The sequence below is a fragment of the Abramis brama genome, assembly GCF_963993115.1.
Source record: "Abramis brama genome assembly, chromosome: 2".
Classification (NCBI taxonomy): Eukaryota; Metazoa; Chordata; class Actinopteri; order Cypriniformes; family Leuciscidae; genus Abramis; species Abramis brama.
The window spans coordinates 886901-907486 of record NC_139964.1 but is presented as its reverse complement, the minus strand read 5'-3'; the positions used below and the strand labels follow the sequence as shown (position 1 = coordinate 907486).

The 20586-nt window shown below is 40.1% G+C and overlaps 1 protein-coding gene across 1 annotated transcript in view; it reads left to right on the top strand.

The window, feature by feature from the left end:
* LOC311077467 (uncharacterized protein) overlaps positions 1 to 20586 on the top strand; it is a 34534-nt gene extending 13948 nt beyond the window's left edge. Inside the window, exons 2-6 of the mRNA XM_084105993.1 lie at positions 3056 to 3102; positions 3213 to 3777; positions 8189 to 9093; positions 19388 to 19663; positions 19830 to 20586. Of these exons, the coding sequence (XP_083962119.1) occupies positions 3056 to 3102; positions 3213 to 3777; positions 8189 to 9093; positions 19388 to 19663; positions 19830 to 19870 (1834 nt within the window). The 3' untranslated portion in view covers positions 19871 to 20586. The remainder of the gene's footprint in view (positions 1 to 3055; positions 3103 to 3212; positions 3778 to 8188; positions 9094 to 19387; positions 19664 to 19829) is intronic.

The window sequence follows — 20586 nt, the reverse complement described above, 5'->3', positions numbered from 1 at the left end:
TTACTAAATTTGCATCACTTTTAAAGTCAACTACTCTGTTTAAACACAGGAAAACGTTTAACATGATGTGTTACACACACATTAGCACTAAATGCATTTCCAGATCAGAGTTAACAACACAAAACGAGACCATTCGCGTTTCTATTGTTTACTTGGTTACTCATAGCAACAGGTCCGCTAGCTCAGTATGGCAGTGTATAGCTGAACATCACTATTTCACACACTACGGCAAAACTACTCAACTCTAAACATTGCACGTACTCACTACCGATTCACAACACTCTTATCTCTTATACTGAGATACATGCATACCATTTTGAGGAACATTAACCCACCTGTATTATATAGAAACAATGAGACGAAACCTTTAGCGTCCGTTCAGCTCAACTGCAGTATTTATTCTGCAGCGCTTGTCTCATAATGGTTTTAAGTTCCTCCCGGCGCTCAGCGCCATCTAGTGACCTCTAGAAGTATCGCCCACCATTGTAACAAGTACAATACAATGAAACTGGTCTCTTCGTAACTATTTAGTACACATTATCATAAAAAAATATATGGGTGTCTATTTTTCCCACATTGGTTATTTTTGTGATAAATGGTAGTATAATAAACTGTACTAACTCAATTACCTTTTTTTATCTCTTATGCCCAGTGGTGTAGTCTACGTGATACGCGCGTATACGCCGTATACCCACTAGAAAAGGCCAAGGATTTCCGTATACCCACTTAAAAAAATTGTGAGGATGCGTAACAACTTCGTTTTGTGTCAGAACTTTCACACTTTCATCATAAATTCACCCCGTCTGTGTTTGCGAAGCGACACCGAATCGCGGAATCCAGTCACAATGAGCTTGCTTAGCAGAACGTCATCACGGAATATGACTATTTTTGAATGAATAAATCAAAAGTAGGGCTGTACAATGAATCAAATCTCGATATGGACTAGTGTCTGTGAATATTAAAGTTAAAAGAGACTGCAATTGTTCTACGCGTCTCTGGGAATGAATGAGCGCTCAATGTGTGCTCCACTACACACACACACACACACACACACACACACTGAAGCACGCGTGATCACGCTCGTGGTGTTTTCAGCGTTTCACTGTATTGAGACATGAGCTACTACATGTTAGTGTTGTCAAAAGACCCGGTACTTCGGTACCAAGTCGGTACTAATTTTTTTTTAAACGTCACGGTACCAGGTTTTCTCAAACCCGGTACTTGATGCGCGTGCATGCCCGAAGCGCGTGCAGTTGCGTCCTCTTCATAAAAGCGCTGATGGCGATCGGCGGTGCTGCTGCTGATGTGGTGCTGATGTTTTTGCGCGTGCAGATACGTTATTTCAAATGGCGCGCGGCAAGCGCGCTCATAATAGAAGCGGCGCGCTCGCTTTTCCATGCGCGTTCATGGATGCATAGCAACGACAGACGCCACGGGAGTACAAACGCTTGTGCGAACTGCGCTCTCCATGACGACGAGGAAGTGTGACATAGGCCTATTAACTGATTTCTAGCCCTTGCATTAGCTTTACTACTAGATATATTTATGGAGATGAGAAATAAAAAGCCGTCATTAATATCAGTCCGTCAGAAAAGCAGTTCTAGTCTTATTCTTGGCTGGATAACTCTTAGCAGGTTTAAAAAGCCCTTTTAAAGTTAAATATGAATACAGTTTTGGATTAAATAAAAGTATAGTCAAGTCAAATAAAACATATTTTATCTCCTGTATAGTTTGGTAACGCTACAATAAGATACCATTCATGAACATTACTTAATGCGTTATCTAACATCAACACATTGAGTGAACAATATATTTTTACAACATTAATTAATGTTTGTGAATGTTATTTAATACAAACACTTGATTGGTCATGTTTGTTCACTTCATTCATTGTGCATTAAATAATGTTAACAGAAATAATGTTAACTTTTGATTTTAAAAATGTATTTTTAAATTAACCCCTAAAGGAGAATAATTGCGACAGTATATAACTATTGTTTATTGTTAGGTCATTTTATCTAATGTTATCTAACAAATGGAATCTTATTGTAAAGTGTTTTTAATACTACAGTTTCCATCTTTGTAACCGTGATATACACTTTAATATATGTAAATTTAATCTAAATTAAGCTTTGGTACCGAAATTGGTACCGAGAACCGTGGATTTTCACTGGTATCGGTACCGAATACTGAAATTTTGGTACCGTGACAACACTACTACATGTGCACTTCATCGCAGAGCTGCTATGAGAGTCACTTCACGAGAATTTCACCATTTCATTTGATAAAAGTCATTCATTCGTTTCATATAAAAACACATAGAAACTGTAATGTCTTTACGACAACCTGTCAAAATAAAAGTTCGGTATAACTTGAAGAAATTATAACAGAAATATATTACTATTGCACAGTAGAGTATACTTCAAGTAGGCCTAATAATAATGGGGGGGGGGGGGGTATATTACAGTATACTCACTACAAAAAACTAGACTACACCACTGCTTATGCCTAACTTTGAACACTTTTTTTTAACCCTTTACACGTTCAAAGGGAGGATGAGTCACACACACACACTCGCGTTCAAAGGGAGGATGAGTCACACACACACACACACTCGCGTTCAAAGGGAGGATGAGTCACACACACACACACTCGCGTTCAAAGGGAGGATGAGTCACACACACACACTCGCGTTCAAAGTGAGGATGAGTCACACACACACACTCGCGTTCAAAGGGAGGATGAGTCACACACACACACTCGCGTTCAAAGGGAGGATGAGTCACACACACACACACTCGCGTTCAAAGGGAGGATGAGTCACACACACACACACTCGCGTTCAACGGGAGGATGAGTCACACACACACACACTCGCGTTCAAAGGGAGGATGAGTCACACACACACACACTCGCGTTCAACGGGAGGATGAGGCACACACACACACACACACACACACTGGCGTTAAATGGGAGGATGAGTCACACACACACACACACACACTTTCTTGTGTTTCCTCTAGAAATGAGTGTGAATCATGTGTGTGTTTTATAGTGTGGATCATTGTGGAGAGTTCAGAATGACAGCAGGATTACACAAATGTAGGTCTACACACACACACACACACACACACACACACACACACACAATCATTCAGTGATTTATTGTTGATTTGTGTCATTTAGTGAAATGTTTCTCTTCTTGTGTTCAGACGCCTGTGATCTCACACTGGATCCAAACACAGCACACACTCGACTCATTCTGTCTGATGAGAACAGGACAGTGACGAGTGTGTCTGAGCGTCAGCCGTATCCTGATCATCCAGAGAGATTTGATCTTCCTCAGGTTCTGTGTGGAGAGAGTCTGACTGGACGCTGTTACTGGGAGGCTGAATGGAGAGGATCTTATGCTGATATATCAGTGTCATATAAAGGAATCAGCAGGAAAGGAGGGATAGACTGTATGTTTGGATATAATGACAAATCCTGGAGTCTGTCCTGCTCTAATAACAGATTATCTGCCTGTCACAATAATAAAGCCACTGGTATTCCTGTCGTCTCTTCATCCTCTAAGAGAGCAGGAGTGTATGTGGACGTGTCGGCCGGCACTCTGTCCTTCTACAGCGTCTCTGACACACACACACTCACACGCTTACACACACTCAACACCACATTCACTGAACCCCTCTATGCTGGATTTAGGGTTTACTCCTCAGTGTCTCTGTGTGACATTAAACAGCGTCCTGAGAGAAACACCAGTGACACACACACAACCGGGTGAGTGAAATATACTGTGAAAAAGAGCTATAGAGAGTATTTTGCTAAATATGTGTACTATATTACATATTATATTTGTACTTATATCATTAAATAAAGTTGTTATTATAATAAAAAACGCATTATATTTAATTTGAGTTATTTTTAACCTTGAATAATACTACCAGCTGATAGGGCTGTCTGTGTGTAGCCTATGTATTTTTTTTTTCTTGAGAACAATTAACGCCTATCTTGTGTACCTAATATTTATCCAAATGAGTCGATATTAAATCAAATCACAAGAATTGAATTGAAATCGTGAAATTTGTTTCAAGAAATTTGTACAAAAAAAACATAGCTGACCAGAAATTGTACCATATAAACATTGTAACATGTTGTCACTAAACCTAATAAAATTCAGTTTAGTTACTAAAATGTTTTGACAATCACATACACTTATTGTGATGCAAGTTTTTTTTTGCAAACCCCCCCCTAATCTCCCCAAATCTCACTCCAAGATAAACTCAAAAGTATACCAAAAAAACACTTAAAAATAACACATTTAATGGTGAATTGTTAATTTGCATACAGGAGCAGTAACTGCACTACATGTACATATTCACAGGAATGATTATTGTAAACAAGATTTTGATTTATTTATTTACCTACCCATCTCTCTCACACACACACACACACACACACACACACACACACTAACCCGACCCCTAAACCTACCCATCTCTCTCTCACACACACACACACACACACACACACACTAACCCGACCCCTAAACCTACCCATCTCTCTCACACACACACACACACACACACACACACACACACACACACACACACACACACACTAACCCGACCCCTAAACCTACCCATCTCTCTCACACACACACACACACACACACACACACACACACACACACACACACACACACACACACACACACACTAACCCGACCCCTAAACCTACCCATCTCTCTCACACACACACACACACACACACACACACACACACACACACACACACACTAACCCGACCCCTAAACCTACCCATCTCTCTCACACACACACACACACACACACACACACTAACCCGACCCCTAAACCTACCCATCTCTCTCTCACACACACACACACACACACACACACACACACACTAACCCGACCCCTAAACCTACCCATCTCTCTCACACACACACACACACACACACACACACACACACACACACTAACCCGACCCCTAAACCTACCCCTCTCTCACACACACACACACACACTAACCCGACCCCTAAACCTACCCCTCTCTCACACACACACACACACACTAACCCGACCCCTAAACCTACCCATCTCTCTCTCACACACACTAACCCGACCCATCTCTCTCTCTCACTCACACACACACACACACACACTAACCCGACCCCTAAACCTACCCATCTCTCTCACACACACACACACACTAACCCGACCCCTAAACCTACCCATCTCTCTCTCTCACACACACACACACACACCAACCCGACCCCTAAACCTACCCATCTCTCTCTCTCACACACACACACACACACACACACACACTAACCCGACCCCTAAACCTACCCATCTCTCTCTCACACACACTAACCCGACCCATCTCTCTCTCTCACTCACACACACACACACACACACACACACACACACACACACTAACCCGACCCCTAAACCTACCCATCTCTCTCACACACACACACACTAACCCGACCCCTAAACCTACCCATCTCTCTCACACACACACTAACCCGACCCATCTCTCTCTCTCTCACTCACACACACACACACACACACACACACACACACACACACACACACACTAACCCGACCCCTAAACCTACCCCTCTCTCACACACACACACACACACACACACTAACCCGACCCCTAAACCTACCCATCTCTTTCACACACACACACACACTAACCCGACCCCTAAACCTACCCATCTCTCTCTCTCACACACACACACACACACCAACCCGACCCCTAAACCTACCCATCTCTCTCTCACACACACACACACACACACACACACACACACACACACACACACACACCAACCCGACCCCTAAACCTACCCATCTCTCTCTCACACACACACACACACACACACACACACACACACACACACACACACACTAACCCGACCCCTAAACCTACCCCTCTCTCACACACACACACACACACACACACTAACCCGACCCCTAAACCTACCCATCTCTTTCACACACACACACACACTAACCCGACCCCTAAACCTACCCATCTCTCTCACTCACACACACACACACACACACACACACACACACACACACACCAACCCGACCCCTAAACCTACCCATCTCTCTCACTCACACACACACACACACACACACACACACACCAACCCGACCCCTAAACCTACCCATCTCTCTCTCTCACACACACACACACACACACACACACACACACACTAACCCGACCCCTAAACCTACCCATCTCTCTCTCTCACACACACACACACACACACACACACACACACACACTAACCCGACCCCTAAACCTACCCATCTCTCTCTCTCACACATTCATTCATTTATTTATTTATAAAGGGACCATGCACAATTTTTAACATAAAATTCACATTTTATGCATTGCACCGGATTCAGCCAAAGGCTAATTTTCGCCCGTAGTCCCCGGGCAGGTCAACACTTACAAAACACAGAAAATACCTATATGTTCATATACAATAAATACATAAACACATACTGTCAGGGCCATAAAGGGCTGTAAATAAATAAATCGGTCAGTCAATTTAACTACAACAGTCTTAGTGGTTACATAGTTGGTTTGATTTTAAAAAAGATTTTAACTTAAATTTAAAAAGACCATGAGATTTACACCCTTTTATGTCCTCTGGTAGGGCATTCCACTGATTAGTGGCTTTCACTGTGAAAGATGATACACACACACACACACACACACACACACACTAACCCGACCCCTACACCTACCCATCACACACATACACACAAGTCAAGCGTTTTTTTGTCTATAAAACGCCGATGGCAGGCCGGGTGAAACCTGTAGTTGTTGGGACATCAGAGACCGGTTTGTCCAGGAGGGCAACATGTTTATTAGCAATAGCTAACGTTAGCTCCGTAGTGTCCGACGTTTTGAGCCATTCCTACGCACATTGCTTGATTTTTCCCATCGGACTTCAGTAAAAGGCTGCGGACCTTTCCCACCATCTTTTCCGACAGTATAGTGCGCCAATAAATTACACTTTTCTCATTAACTGCAGGATAATGCGTGGAGAACTTTTTGCTTGGATACCTTTTATTAACGTTGAACATATTGAGCAAAAGAAAAAGTAGTGCCCCGTTTGTCGGAACGAAACTGAACGATACAGCTCACGTACAGCGGCCTAAAACACATTATTCTTCATTTTAGTGAGTTTAGAGCTAAATCTATTTCTCCTTCAGCTTCAGAGTTGTGAGGTCTCTGTGAATAGGGCTTAAGACTGATTTACTGGTATTTCTCTAAAGCTCCTGATCACACACGATCTCTAAACTGTAATTTGCTATTAATTGTCTGTAATTTTCTAGCTGTAGTGTGATCTTCTTTTCTATTAATATTCCTGCAGACGAGGAATAAGACAGAAATAGTCAAATTCACTCAGTATTACTTGATCTATTCCAGCACTCCCTCAATTACAATCAAGCACAATTAACTGTAGACAGTTGTGTTGTAAGCAGTAAAACAGTCCAGTTCTTTATAGTCAAACTCATTTATTATGTTTGATAATGAACATTTCTGTCCACCCCAGACTGCTGATGGTCTTTATCTGTCCACCTCTGTGAAAATATCCACAGTTAAAAACACTGATTTATAGAAGACTGGACACATTATTCAGCTTGAGCTTATTGATGGAGAATATAGAGTTCATGTTGGCTAGTTAAACATAAACATAACTGGACAATTATGTGTGAATTGAACTCTCATTATAGTATATATGTGTTTGTTATATTAGATTGTGTGTTATTAGTGAGTGACATCACAGGTGTCAGTCGCAGCATTATATACTAGCTTTATATTTTCTCTCTGACAAACTGCCTGTCAAATAGTTTTTATAGTAAACTGTTTGTATGTTGTTGGTTTTGAATTGTTGGTAATACTTTACAATAAGGTCCCATTAGTTAACATTCGTTAATGCATTAACTGTATTTGTTAACGTTAGTTAGTCAACTGTTCATTGTTAGTTCATGTTAGTTCAGGTCCATTAAATAATATTGACAGATACAACTTTTGATGTTAATAATGTATTAATAAACATTGAAAATAACATTAACTGAGATGAATAAAAGCAGCTGACTCTTTGCTTCTGCCTTCTTCTGGTTCTTCACAGGTTCTCTCAGCCCAAACCTTCTGGGCTCGATATTCACCCGCTGCTGAACTGTCAGTCTTGTGTCCATATAGCTGATTCTGATCAGTGGCTTCAGATTGAGCCGTCGGCCTGTACAGATGAAGGAGGGTCAAAGTTCAGGGTCAGCACTGACCCAGGCCGTTACGAGTGTGTCAGGACCAGAATGCGATGGGTCTGTGACTGTGTCGTCACCCTTCAGTACCGTACCGTAGACGGACTCTTCCTCAACGCAGAGCTGGAGAGGCTGCAGTGCAACCGGATCGGTCCAGTGATTGACGTGACGGTGATCTCAGGGAAACTGGAGGAAGTTCATCTGCCCCATTACGCCTGTTTAGGAGAGTCTGACCCCTCTCTCAAAGATGCTGTGAAAGTCCTCACCGTAAAAGACGAGGGAATAACCACAGAACCTGTGCAGTTGACCCGATTCCATGCTAAGATTGTCCAACCATCCTTCTCTATTACAACATTAATTATAAGTTGGATAATGGGATGGGACGAACACTGCGATCTTCTTCTCTACATGCATTCTAAAGATCCTCTCATTCTACATCTCTACTTATTTCCAGTTGATGATCATGCAAAAGAAAAAGTTAAGAAAGAAAAGAGAAATGACCCAATAGAGCATCCTAGACCTGGCAGGCCAATTCGGATGAACACGCCACACATTCTTGATGTTCCTGGTGCCTCCACTATCCATCCCAAAGAAGGGATCACATTCACAAGAAAAACTCCCCCAAACTTCTTCAAGGTCAACACCCGTCTGGAGAATGATCTTCAAATGACTCTTATCAGAGAAGAGGATCAGGAGAAGGTCTGGGATGCAACAATTGACAAAGATGATCTGATTCGTCCTAAGAGAGATGAGCCGTGTCTGAATAGTGAGGAAGGTAAAGCACAATTTTTTTTTGATAACCATTGGCCAGATCTCAATCAGGGTGTTAAAATTATTTAGACAATTGCAGATAAACTCTGTCAGCAAGACCTGGTGATTTCAGTGAGGAACAATATTCAGAAATCACACATGACAGTTTAACCAGTCAGGAGAGCGTGAGAAAAGATCTGTGATATTATATGTATGTACAGTGACACTGTGAAAGCTGAATTAATCTCAATTCTTCAGAAAGAGGAGCTTTACAATTTAGAACATCTATACATTTCTAAACTATGATAACTGTATATATATAATATATATATTAATATATATATATATATATATATATATATATATATATATATATATATATATATATATATATATACATAAAGCTGCTCTAAAACAGATGAGATGACAGACATGTCTTTCAAGATATTAATTGCTAATAATTTTGCAAAGAAATCTCATAAATATTGCATATATTTAATTCATTTTATTTATTTATTTTGCAATGCAAAGTAAACTTTCTCCAGGTAAAGTGATTTTGTATCCAGGTCAAATTATATTTTTCTTACTTATTGGTGAATTGCCATTGTAAAATCCAACAGTTGCTCTAACTAACACTTTTTAGTTAACTTTACTTAACATAATTGTAAAAATCTAGTAATCTGTACTATTTACTTGATTACTCAGAAAACCCAAAGTAAGATTAATTGTTCAGGTTGAGTGACATTTCGTCAAGCAAAAAGATTTTCTGAGGCAGGGCAATTCTTAATAGACTTTTCACTAATTTCCTCCACTTCTGCCATTATCTTTCTCTGTTTGCATTCTCTCATTTCCCAAAGTCATCTTGAATGTTGAATTGTCAATACAACTGACTTTTTAAAAAAAAATAACTTCACATAAGCTGACTTCATAAATTGATTTTCCTAAAATGTTTTTGTTTGAACTCACCATTGTGGTGATCAGTGTTCCATTTGGTTGTGCACTTGGAACTTTATTTATATTATTGTAATTCTGCTTAGTTTTTTTTTTAAAGCAATCGGTTTGGCTGCTTTTTTAATTAATTGTATTTAATTAGATTCTACAGTGTACACAAACCTTTTGTTGGTGATCTAGCTGTTGGGGTTTTAGATCTCAGGATGTGTATTTTATTAAGTTTTCTCTTCTCTAGTACATTGGAGGAGTAATCTTTATAAGAGTTTTTTACACAGCTCTGTGGAATACTTGATTCTGATTGGTCAATCGCGTTATCCAGTTGTACGATATTCCCAGATAAGAACTGCTGAGAACAGAAACACAGGCTCATCCGGGTCTCTGAAGTCAGCAGCGCTACACACTCGCTAGGAATGGGTTTTCTTTGTGGAAGTTTTGCATTTGGTTAGCTCAAATCAAATCAAATCACTTTATTGTCACACAACCATATAAACAAGTGCAACAGTGGGAATTTTTTTTTTTAGGTGCAGTTCTGAGCAACATAGCAGTCATGACACGATGGGACGTATTTACAATTTACAGCAAACATCAGATTTACACAATTTACACAGATTTACACATCTAATATGCACACAATTACTCACAGCACCATATACACTAAACAATATACAATATACAATAAATAATGTACAATATACAATATAGACATTTACGGCCCTATCTTGCACCAAGCACAATTGACTTTGTACAGCGACGCATGTTTCATTCCTATTTTGCACCAGCGCAAAGCGCTTTTCCCTCCACAGAAGCACGTCGCTAAACTAGGGAATGAACTTGCGCTCCCTGGGCGGTTCAGCGCAAAAGAGGAGGCGTGTTCCGGCGCAAAACAATCCCTGGTGCAATTTTACTGTTCCATAAAACAATTGCGCCACTGGCCAGAAAAAACCTAGTCTAAAGTCAGTGGCGCGTTGCGCGTTGTTCATTATGCTATTTTAATGGCGCATGCTTGACCATAATGTATAGCGTGCACAACGCCCATACACTTTGATTCTCTCATCTACACAGAAGCAGCAGTTTTCATTTTTGCAAATCATATTATTACAAACGATAGATAGATAGATAGATAGATAGATAGATAGATAGATAGATAGATAGATAGATAGATAGATAGATAGATAGATAGATAGATAGATAGATAGATAGATAGATAGATAGACAATTTATTATAAAAGCATAAATCTAGCTTACACATTTACCCACATTATTATATGGCTGTTTAACCCTCTGAGGTCGGCAATCACGCCGGCGTGATCTGCTCGCTTTTTTCCTTATCAGTTGAATTGAGACCCGAAATACTCTTTTGACTTTGATTTTACAAACAAGTCTCATACATCAATAGATTCTGATAAATGTGTATTATTTTTGTGTATTTTTTTTCTACTCACAATAAAAACAAAGTGTTGTGCTTTTTGCCAAATAAAGAAAAATAAACACGAAGCGAGTTCTGCCTTCTCTCTGTCAGTGTAGTCCATTCTGAAACGCATCCGAAAATGAACAACTCAGCGAATACTCAGTCAAACAGACACACAGGCATGAAGCTTGAATTCTCTTCTTTTAAATGAAGTAATTTATATAAAAAACAAATATTCTCAGTTCATGTAATCTGTAAGAAAAGAGCGAGATGTCAGTCGTTCTCATCTCATCTAATTATTTGTAATGTGACTCCGCCCACGGAGAGCGGCGCTATTCAAACGCAAATGGCTGAGGCAATCCGCGCAATCCTGTGAACGCCCCCATATCAGCTCGAGAAAACACAAGTTTAATCAGATCATTGTAGCCTACTTGTTTACACCATCTCGCAGCGCTGTGAGGAATAATAATAATGGAAAATGTACCTCAGAAGTGCGGGTGTTTCGAGGAGCAAGGATCCGACTGAGCTGAGGAATACTGTAGTAAGTTTTTTTCCCTTCTCAAGTGATTTGCGTTTCTGTGAATGAATGAACGGCAGCCGCAGAGATGCGCGCTGTTTACCACAGCTCGCACACTCGCGTTTCTGTGTGAATGAATGATGTTTTAGCAAACTGTATTGCTATACTGAGATGAGTAAAAATCGACTGAAATATGTTGAAATAAAATGTAGGCTATTTGTATAAGCAACGTATAAAACTGCAAATTAACATTTATATGCCCTAATATTTCATAAAAACAACGTTACAGTCAGGCGAAATATGAAAGACAACATTTTGTTGACTAGATTTGGGTACAGTTTTTACTAGGGATGTCCCGATCCGATCACGTGATCGGAAATCGGGCCCGATCGCGTGTTTTCAGACTCGATCGGAATCGGACGTTACCTCCCGATCAGGACTCGGATATATATGTATTTATATTCTCATTATTTTTTAACACCTCTATTATGCGGTGACACAGAGTTACGGCGGTTTCACACTGCACGCGTTGTGTAAGCAGCGCAGGAGCAGGGCGTATGGTGAGCAGGAGCAGGACACGCGCGTTTTGCTTTCATACTGGCAGCGTTTGTCACGCGCGGCTGAACCGCGGGTTGTGTACAGACAGAGTCTATAATGGATAAGTTGGCATTGCTTTTTTTGGTTTTCAAATACATTTAAGAGAAAAGACTTGTCAAGAAGCTTATTTTATTAATAATTTCATTTATATAACTTTTGGTTCATCTTTGTTTTTATTGTTATGGCAACAAGTTTGTTTTTGGACATTTGTTTTCTTTTTCAAATTGCTGTTGGTCATTTGATTGACTGTTTAAAACACAACAGATATCATCAATGCACTTTTTGGATAAAACTGCGGTGTATTTTGGCCATGATGTATTTTGGCAAAAATAGACTCGGCGCCGAAACGATCGCGGCACTCCTGCTCTGCTACGCACTGCCGCGCCACCTCTGCGCGCGGTGTGAATGCTCCAAAGCCTGGTTTAATCTGTTAACATGGGCGGCGAAAAAAATAAGCGCTGCACGCTCTGTTTTAACAGTGCAGTGTGAAACCGGTGTAAGAGTTAGGAGTGCAGTTCCTAAAAGCACATTACTGGCTTTGCAAACACTGTAGCACTTTTATTTTTTATTTGTTTACATGCCTGCCGGATATTTTAAGTTGAGGTGCTATTTGTTTATATATTAGACTTTTTTTTTAATATTTACTGTTGGACTAAAGTCCAAAAGTTAAGAATTTATTTATTACTTGATTGTTCAAGCTACCTCACAGAAGTGCTCTGTTTGTTAACAGAGTTGTTGAATGTTAAAATAAGGTGAATTAAATAAAAAATAAGGATTTTTTTGCATTATAGAAGTATCGGATCGGGACTCGGTATCGGCAGATACTTAAAATCAAATGACTCGGACTCGGACTCGAGGGCAAAAAAACCTGATCGGGACATCCCTAGTTTTTACTGTAGAATATACTGCCACATCAAATAAGCTTTTGTTTAGCAATTTCTGCTCATATGTTATATATATATATATATATAAATATATATAGGCCTATATACATACTATACATATGTACATGTGTGTATATATATATATATTGTATACAATGACACTTAAAATAAAATAAACTTTTTTTTTTAAAGGGTTCTACAGTGAAATATCCAAAATTTGGATTTCATTAGACCATCATTACCTCTGGTATTAATTCCTTAACTTTAACGCACTCTCTATAGTGGCCGAGAAGGGGAGCACTTCCATTTTGTTGTGGCTTGTTTCCATTGTTCCATTCCATTGTTGATTAAATTTTAGTTGTGTGTCTAGTATGGCTGTGTAACGATGACCGACTCAGTTGGTTGTTCGAATCCATGTGCAGAGGTTTATTAAACACAGCAGTACAAACAAAGTGTGATTCAGAGCAAGTAACGTGGTTGACAAACAGACACAGGGTCGATAACAGTAGTGGCATTCCTGATAGCAAACTAGTCCAAATCCGTAATCCATGAGTCGTGGTCATAAGCAGGCATAGAAACTTAAACAAACAAACCGCTTTGGCACATTCCACACAAATTTATTGTATTTTTTTCATAATTTATGTAATCGATTACATCGACACATCGTTCTTTTGAGTAGTTCTATGCAACTTACTAATTTCACTCTGTAAAACTTCGGCTTGCGTACTGTTGTAAAATGGATATTACAATTAATGTGCTATGGAGAAGGAGGAGCAGCTACGTGACGTGCCACCAAGATGGCGCCAGTGTACCCGGCTTGCCGTCTTTCTCATCGGTCTCACCTTGTTGTACCTGTGGTACCTGTTGTACCTGTTCGTCTGGCATCAGTACTGTTTGTTTTATGCATGGTGTTGGGACCATGTAGTCTCAGTTTTACTTTTAAACAATCACTTAAAATTCATACAGTCTCTGTTCAGAGCTACTCGTCATTTGAAGTACAGTGTGTAGCATTAACGTCTTCTTCCTCTGCTCTGCTCTGCGCTCTCATCTATAGGCCACCTAACTCTGACAGTGCTTTTATAAGTGACTTTTTAGAATTTTTAACTTCTGTTGTTCTGTTGTATAATCGTATGTTATTATTGGGTGATTTTAATATTCATGTTTGCTGCCGCGGTTGTTCCTTGGTTTCTGAGTTCTGTAATGTTGTGGACTCATTTGGATTTACGCAATACATGAATCAACCAACACATGTCCGCGGTCATACACTTGACCTTATTATGTCATATGGGATCGATAATGTATTTATTGAAGATGCTTCCTTCTCTGATCATAAGCCCATTATTTTTACGATTCCTGTTGTGAGTTCAGCCTTGGTTAAGAAGCCTGCAGGCTCTTTTTCTCGCTTTATAAACCCTCGTACCGCCTCTCAGTTTAGTGAGAAATATCTAGCTAATACTATTGAGTCGTCGATCTTGAATGCTGAGTCTTTCTATGGCCCTGACGATATACTTTCTCTGTTTTACGCAGCTTGTTCTGATATTTTAGATTCGATTGCCCCTTTGAAGATGAAACAACCAAAGCAAAAACTTTATTATTGGCTGGATGACAATGCTCGTTCGCTCAGACAGGCTTGTCGTAAAGCGGAGAGGAGGTGGAAGCGCGATCGGTTAACAGTGTCATTTGAGATCTTTAAAGAGTGTCTGATTATGTTCCAGAATGCTGCTAATAGCTAGATCAAAATATTTTTCAGAATTAATTGCTAAACACTTCCATAAACCTAAGATTTTATTCTCCACAATAAATTCAGTATTTAATCCAAGTTGCCAATTTCACGGGGAAGCCTCGGCAGAACTCTGTGAGAAATTTTTAAAGTTTTTTGCTGATAAAGTGGCATTTATTCGTTCATCCTTCACTTTACATCTTTCAGATCAGTTTTTGAATTCATTGGCTAGTCCGTTTTTCTTTTATAATTTTCAGCACGTCTCTTTAACAGAACTAAATGACCTGGTTAACAAGATGAAGATAACGACTACACCACTTGACGTCATTCCATCAGAGATTTTAAAAGCAGCTTTTCCTATAATCGGCCCCAGTGTTCAAGTGTTGATTAATTCATCTTTGAACACTGGGGTAGTCCCAAATAGTTTTAAGCATGCGGTTGTTCAGCCTTTGCTTAAGAAACATGGTTTGGATGAGGGTTGCTTGAATAATTTTCGGCCTGTCTCTAAGTTATCATTTTTATCAAAACTTTTAGAAAAAGTTGTGTTGTCTCATTTGAACCTATTTTTAAATACAGCCAAGTTATTAGAACCTCTTCAATCTGGTTTTACTGCCCATCATAGCACAGAGTCTGCCTTGCTAAAAGTGCTCAATGACATTTTAATTGCAGTTGATGCTGGTAAAAATGCTGTATTGATCCTACTTGATCTTACAGCTGCCTTTGATACTGTTGACCATAGTATTCTTATTAGGCGTCTAGAGCAGGGGTTCCCAAACTTTTTAGCCCGTGACCCCCATGATAAATGCGCTGCTGCCCCGCGACCCCGCACCTCCCCCACCCCAGGGTCCGAAATTAAATTTTTGGCTCACCTGCCACGGGGACTGGTAGATGAAAAAATCCACCAGCCAAGCATATTTTTTACCGGCCAAAATAATAAACAGCCTTTTTTTTTGTCACATATACATTCATTTCAGTACTTTTAATTGAGATAATAAGGTAGGCCTATTATGTTGAATACAAACATAAAAAAAATGTCCAGAGCAAAATTTGAAATGTATAATAAAAAAAATCTATATATTGATCAAAATGTGAGAAATATATGAAATATTACTATCATTGTGGTGAAATAGGCTACTTTTTTTGTCAGTTTTGTTACCTGACTCGTGTGGAAGGGAAGGCAGAACGTTCCCTGAGAGATACAAGAGGTCCTCGCAACGAGTAGCTATTGCTATTCCCCCACTTTGGGAACCACTGGTCTAGAGCATTCATTTGGTATTAAGAGTATAGCCTTGAAGTGGTTTAGTTCTTATCTTAGAGACGGGTCCTTTTCTGTGGAGATAGGCAAGTTCTCTTCATCTTCTACCCCTATTTTTGTGGAGTACTTCAGGGCTCCATCCTGGGTCCGCTTCTTTTTAACTTGTATATGCGTCCACTGGGGGATATTGTTAGGAAGCATAATATTAATTTCCATTTTTATGCTGATGATACACAGCTGTATCTCCCGTTGAAAGCCGGCGAGTCCATTCAGACCTTGATGGATTGTATTCGGGACATTAAGGAATGGTTATCGATTAACTTTCTCCAACTTAATGAGGACAAAACAGAAGTTATTGTCTTTGGCCCACCAAAACTAAGAATTAATCTCACTAAGGAACTGGTTAACCATTTTCCCTCAGTTTCCTCTCAAGTCAGGAACCTTGGTGTCATTATTGACTCTGAATTATGTTTAACAAAACAAATTAATTTGGTTGTAAAAAATAGTTTTTATCAGTTGCGGTTAATTTCCAAACTAAAATCATTTTTGTCATTCTACGATTTGGAGAAGGTTATTCATGCTTTTATTACTTCTCACCTGGATTTTCCTTGTACTTGGGTCTTCCTCAGTCATCACTTGCTCGGCTCCAGATGGTCCAAAATGCAGCTGCAAGGCTGTTGACCGGGACAAAGAAATACGATCATGTTACCCCAATTTTAGCCTCGCTTCATTGGCTCCCGATCCATTTTAGAATTCAGTTTAAAATTCTGTTGTTTGTTTTTAAAGCTCTTAATGATCAAGCTCCCTTATATATTAGAGATCTTCTTACTCCTCTTGCACACTCCAGATCTTTAAGATCTTCAGACATGGCTCTTTTATCTATCCCTCGCTCCCGTCTAAAATCTAAGGGAGATAGAGCCTTTGCTGTTGCCGCCCCACGTCTATGGAACCAATTGCCTCTGGACATCCGCCTTGCACCTTCAATTGCTATTTTTAAATCTAAATTGAAAACTTATTTTTATTCCCTGGCATTTTAATTAGTAGTAGTAGTAGTAGTAGTAGTAGTAGCCTTTATTGTCACTTAGTCACAAGTACCAGTGAAATTAGCCATCAACCTGTCCATACAAACATACATACAATATGACAAGGGGGTAGACAGGACAGGAAGACAGAGCATTGAGGAAAAAAATACAGCATAACATGAGGAGAGGTGTGGAGAAAAAAAGGCAACCCCCAGACTATGCTCCTGTAAGGAGTACAGTTTGGGAACAGTAAAAAACACCTCAGCAACATTAGCACATAATCAGTACACAACATGAACACACAAGACTTGCAACAGGGGAGGGGAGTGGGGGATGGAGGTAACCCAGCACAGGCAAGCAGCCATCCGGTCCTGCAGCCATTCTCGGCGCTGGTCACAGACCCGCCTGTCAGACTGGGGGTACAAAGCGTTAAAGGCGAGGGATGGGGGGTGGGGGGGTGATTGCATATCTGTATATATGTAAGAGTTTGTGTATGTGTAGGCCTGGAGAGTCGCTACGCCTGGCATCCTAATCTAGGTGCCTCAGTCCGCAGGATGTCATAGCGATACACAGCAATTGCCATGGAGTCAACCTTGGTCAGGTCCCAGACAGAGTCAACAATCAGCAGGTGTCAGTGGGGAGTGGGGGAAGGAACGCAAGAGCGTCTCGCTGCAGTGCTCTCTTCCGGGGGAGTTGTTGTTGCAGCAGCAGCCTCGCCAAGGCCAGTGCTGGTTGAGGGGGGCCGAAAGCAGATAAGATTGGGGTTGTTTGGTCTTGGGACGAGTAGCCGCATTCCAATTTACACAGCTCCTGGTCCATCTTGGTCTCCGAAACGATCCATTTGCCTTTGCAAAGCTGTAAGCTTCTCCATGATGTTATCCATATAGTGGTTCATAGTCACAGTCTGAGTGCTGACAGCTCTGCCCACTGCTTCAATCATGATGGGCAGCCTTGTGGGGTTTTGGACAGCTGTCACCATCTTCTTAATTCCTCGATAAACCAGGGCAATGCCTAATCCAAACAGCAGAAAACCTGTTATCATGGTTCCGAATAGGTAGATATCTTCAATGTCCTCCACGGAAAGAGCCGCCAGACACACGACCCGCCACCTCTCCCACGCGTCCATCGTGTAGCCAGCTGCGAACGTTCCGGCAGGGCAGTCAGGTTCCCCCGAACCCAAGCTTCTCGTCGAGAAGATGGTGTCAATTGCGTTGAGAGACCAGTTGATCAAATCCATAATTTCTTAGTTTGGAGAGCAGTGCGGAGAGAGTCTCTTAAAGTACATACAAGACAGTAGACGAGACGAGAGCAGCAAAGCAGGGGAGATAAGGGACAGGAGGGGAAGAAAATGTGACCGCCTTCATTGAGAGCCAAAGAGAGAATTATCTCCTGATGCTGTTTCTGTCTGTTCTGTTTGGTTGTTTCTGTGTTTTATTCTATTTGTTTTTACTTTGTTCAGCACTTTGGATAGCCCTGCTATGTTTAAATGTGCTATATAAATAAAATTTACTTACTTACTTACTAGCTAAAACAGGCTCCTCCCTCACAGGAGGAGCTAAAATATATCTACATTACTATACATCTACTATATTAATAAATAGAGATTTTTCTTTAAAGTATAGCAATTTACACAACTCCAATGACTTTCTCTCTTTGCTTCATTAATATACACACACAATAATTTTACAACATTATTTAGCTCAAATAATTTATTTAGATCATGTAAATGTGGTATTCAGTCCTTCCATGGCAACATCCTTCCTCTGACTACTAATTGTACTATACTCGTAAAAATCTTGTTTCCTGCTTTGTGTGTGACTCGCTGAAAAATCACTGACTGTTCGACAAGAGTTTGGATGAGATGCCTCTAAGAGACGAGACCTGATCTAACCCTAACATCTGAATACTTCGAATCATCTGTTTAGAGTGACAAATACTGAAGATCTTTTTCTTTTTGTCCTGCAGAAGTGAATCAGCGAAGGAATATGACGTCTGTTAAAGAGCTGCTTGAGCAGACATTGAGGGATCTAGGAAAAGATGACCTGAAGCGCTTTCAGTGGTACTTGAAGAATCATGAGCGTATTTCAACTTCTGAAATGGAGAATGCAGATGTCTTAAAAACAGTGGACACGATGGTGGCACGTTTAGGACCAGAAGAAGCTGTGAAGATCACAGTGAACATCCTGAGGAAGATAAACCAGAATAATCTGGCTAAAGAGTTGGAGAACAAACACAAGGAAGGTAATGTTTAAACATTACATTTAAATGTTTTCTTTCATTGTAAGGAGTGACTGTTTAGTGCTGTGATGGATTCAATGTGACAAATGAAGTCATTGTTAAACTCAAATGTTTCTCTTTGCTCAGCTGATGTGTTTGTGTAATCTGATGTTTCATCTTTCTCTCACAGCTCGGACTGAGGGCAACATGAAGGCTTCTTCCACTTGCTGATTCAAAACAGATCAAGGGTAAATAATGATCAGTCTGTAGCTGGAAATACATATTTATCCCATAATTATATGCAAGTATTGATCTTAAAGGGATGGTTCGGAGTAAAATCAACCTAGGGTCCTTTGCACCATGACCTCGAGCCAAACACCCCCCAGAAGCCTTTTTCCCTTGGTTGAACATTATTAAAGTTAGAGCTTATTTAGAGATATCAGCCGGATGGTTTAGTGCAGGTGCTAATGGATCCTATGATGTATCTGGTAAATTACCCCACTAATAATGCCCAGAATGGCACCAAACTTCTACAGTAGTACAAATAGGTTCTGTACTCAGAAAACAAGGCATTGGAAAGTTTGTAAGTACATCAGGAGTTTATTTAAATAACACTTGCCTGACGGCTAATGCTACCGCTAACCCGGACGTCGACGTCACTTCAGTCACAGAAGTGGAAATATTCTGAATGAGAGACACTCTGAATAATGTGCTGTAAAGTAAGACTGTCATGAGTTAATGGACCGTTTCCCCTCTTTTTTATTTTGAACTCAAATACAGGGAAGGTAAAACAAGTTTAATATTAAAGTAAATGTATAGCAAGATTTATATTTGTCTAACTGTATTTCATACTTGTTGGTGAATTGTTTCTGTACATTTTTATAAATGTTTTTCATAAACTATGAAATGTTGAATTTTCTTAAAAAACACAGTTGTGGCAAATAGAA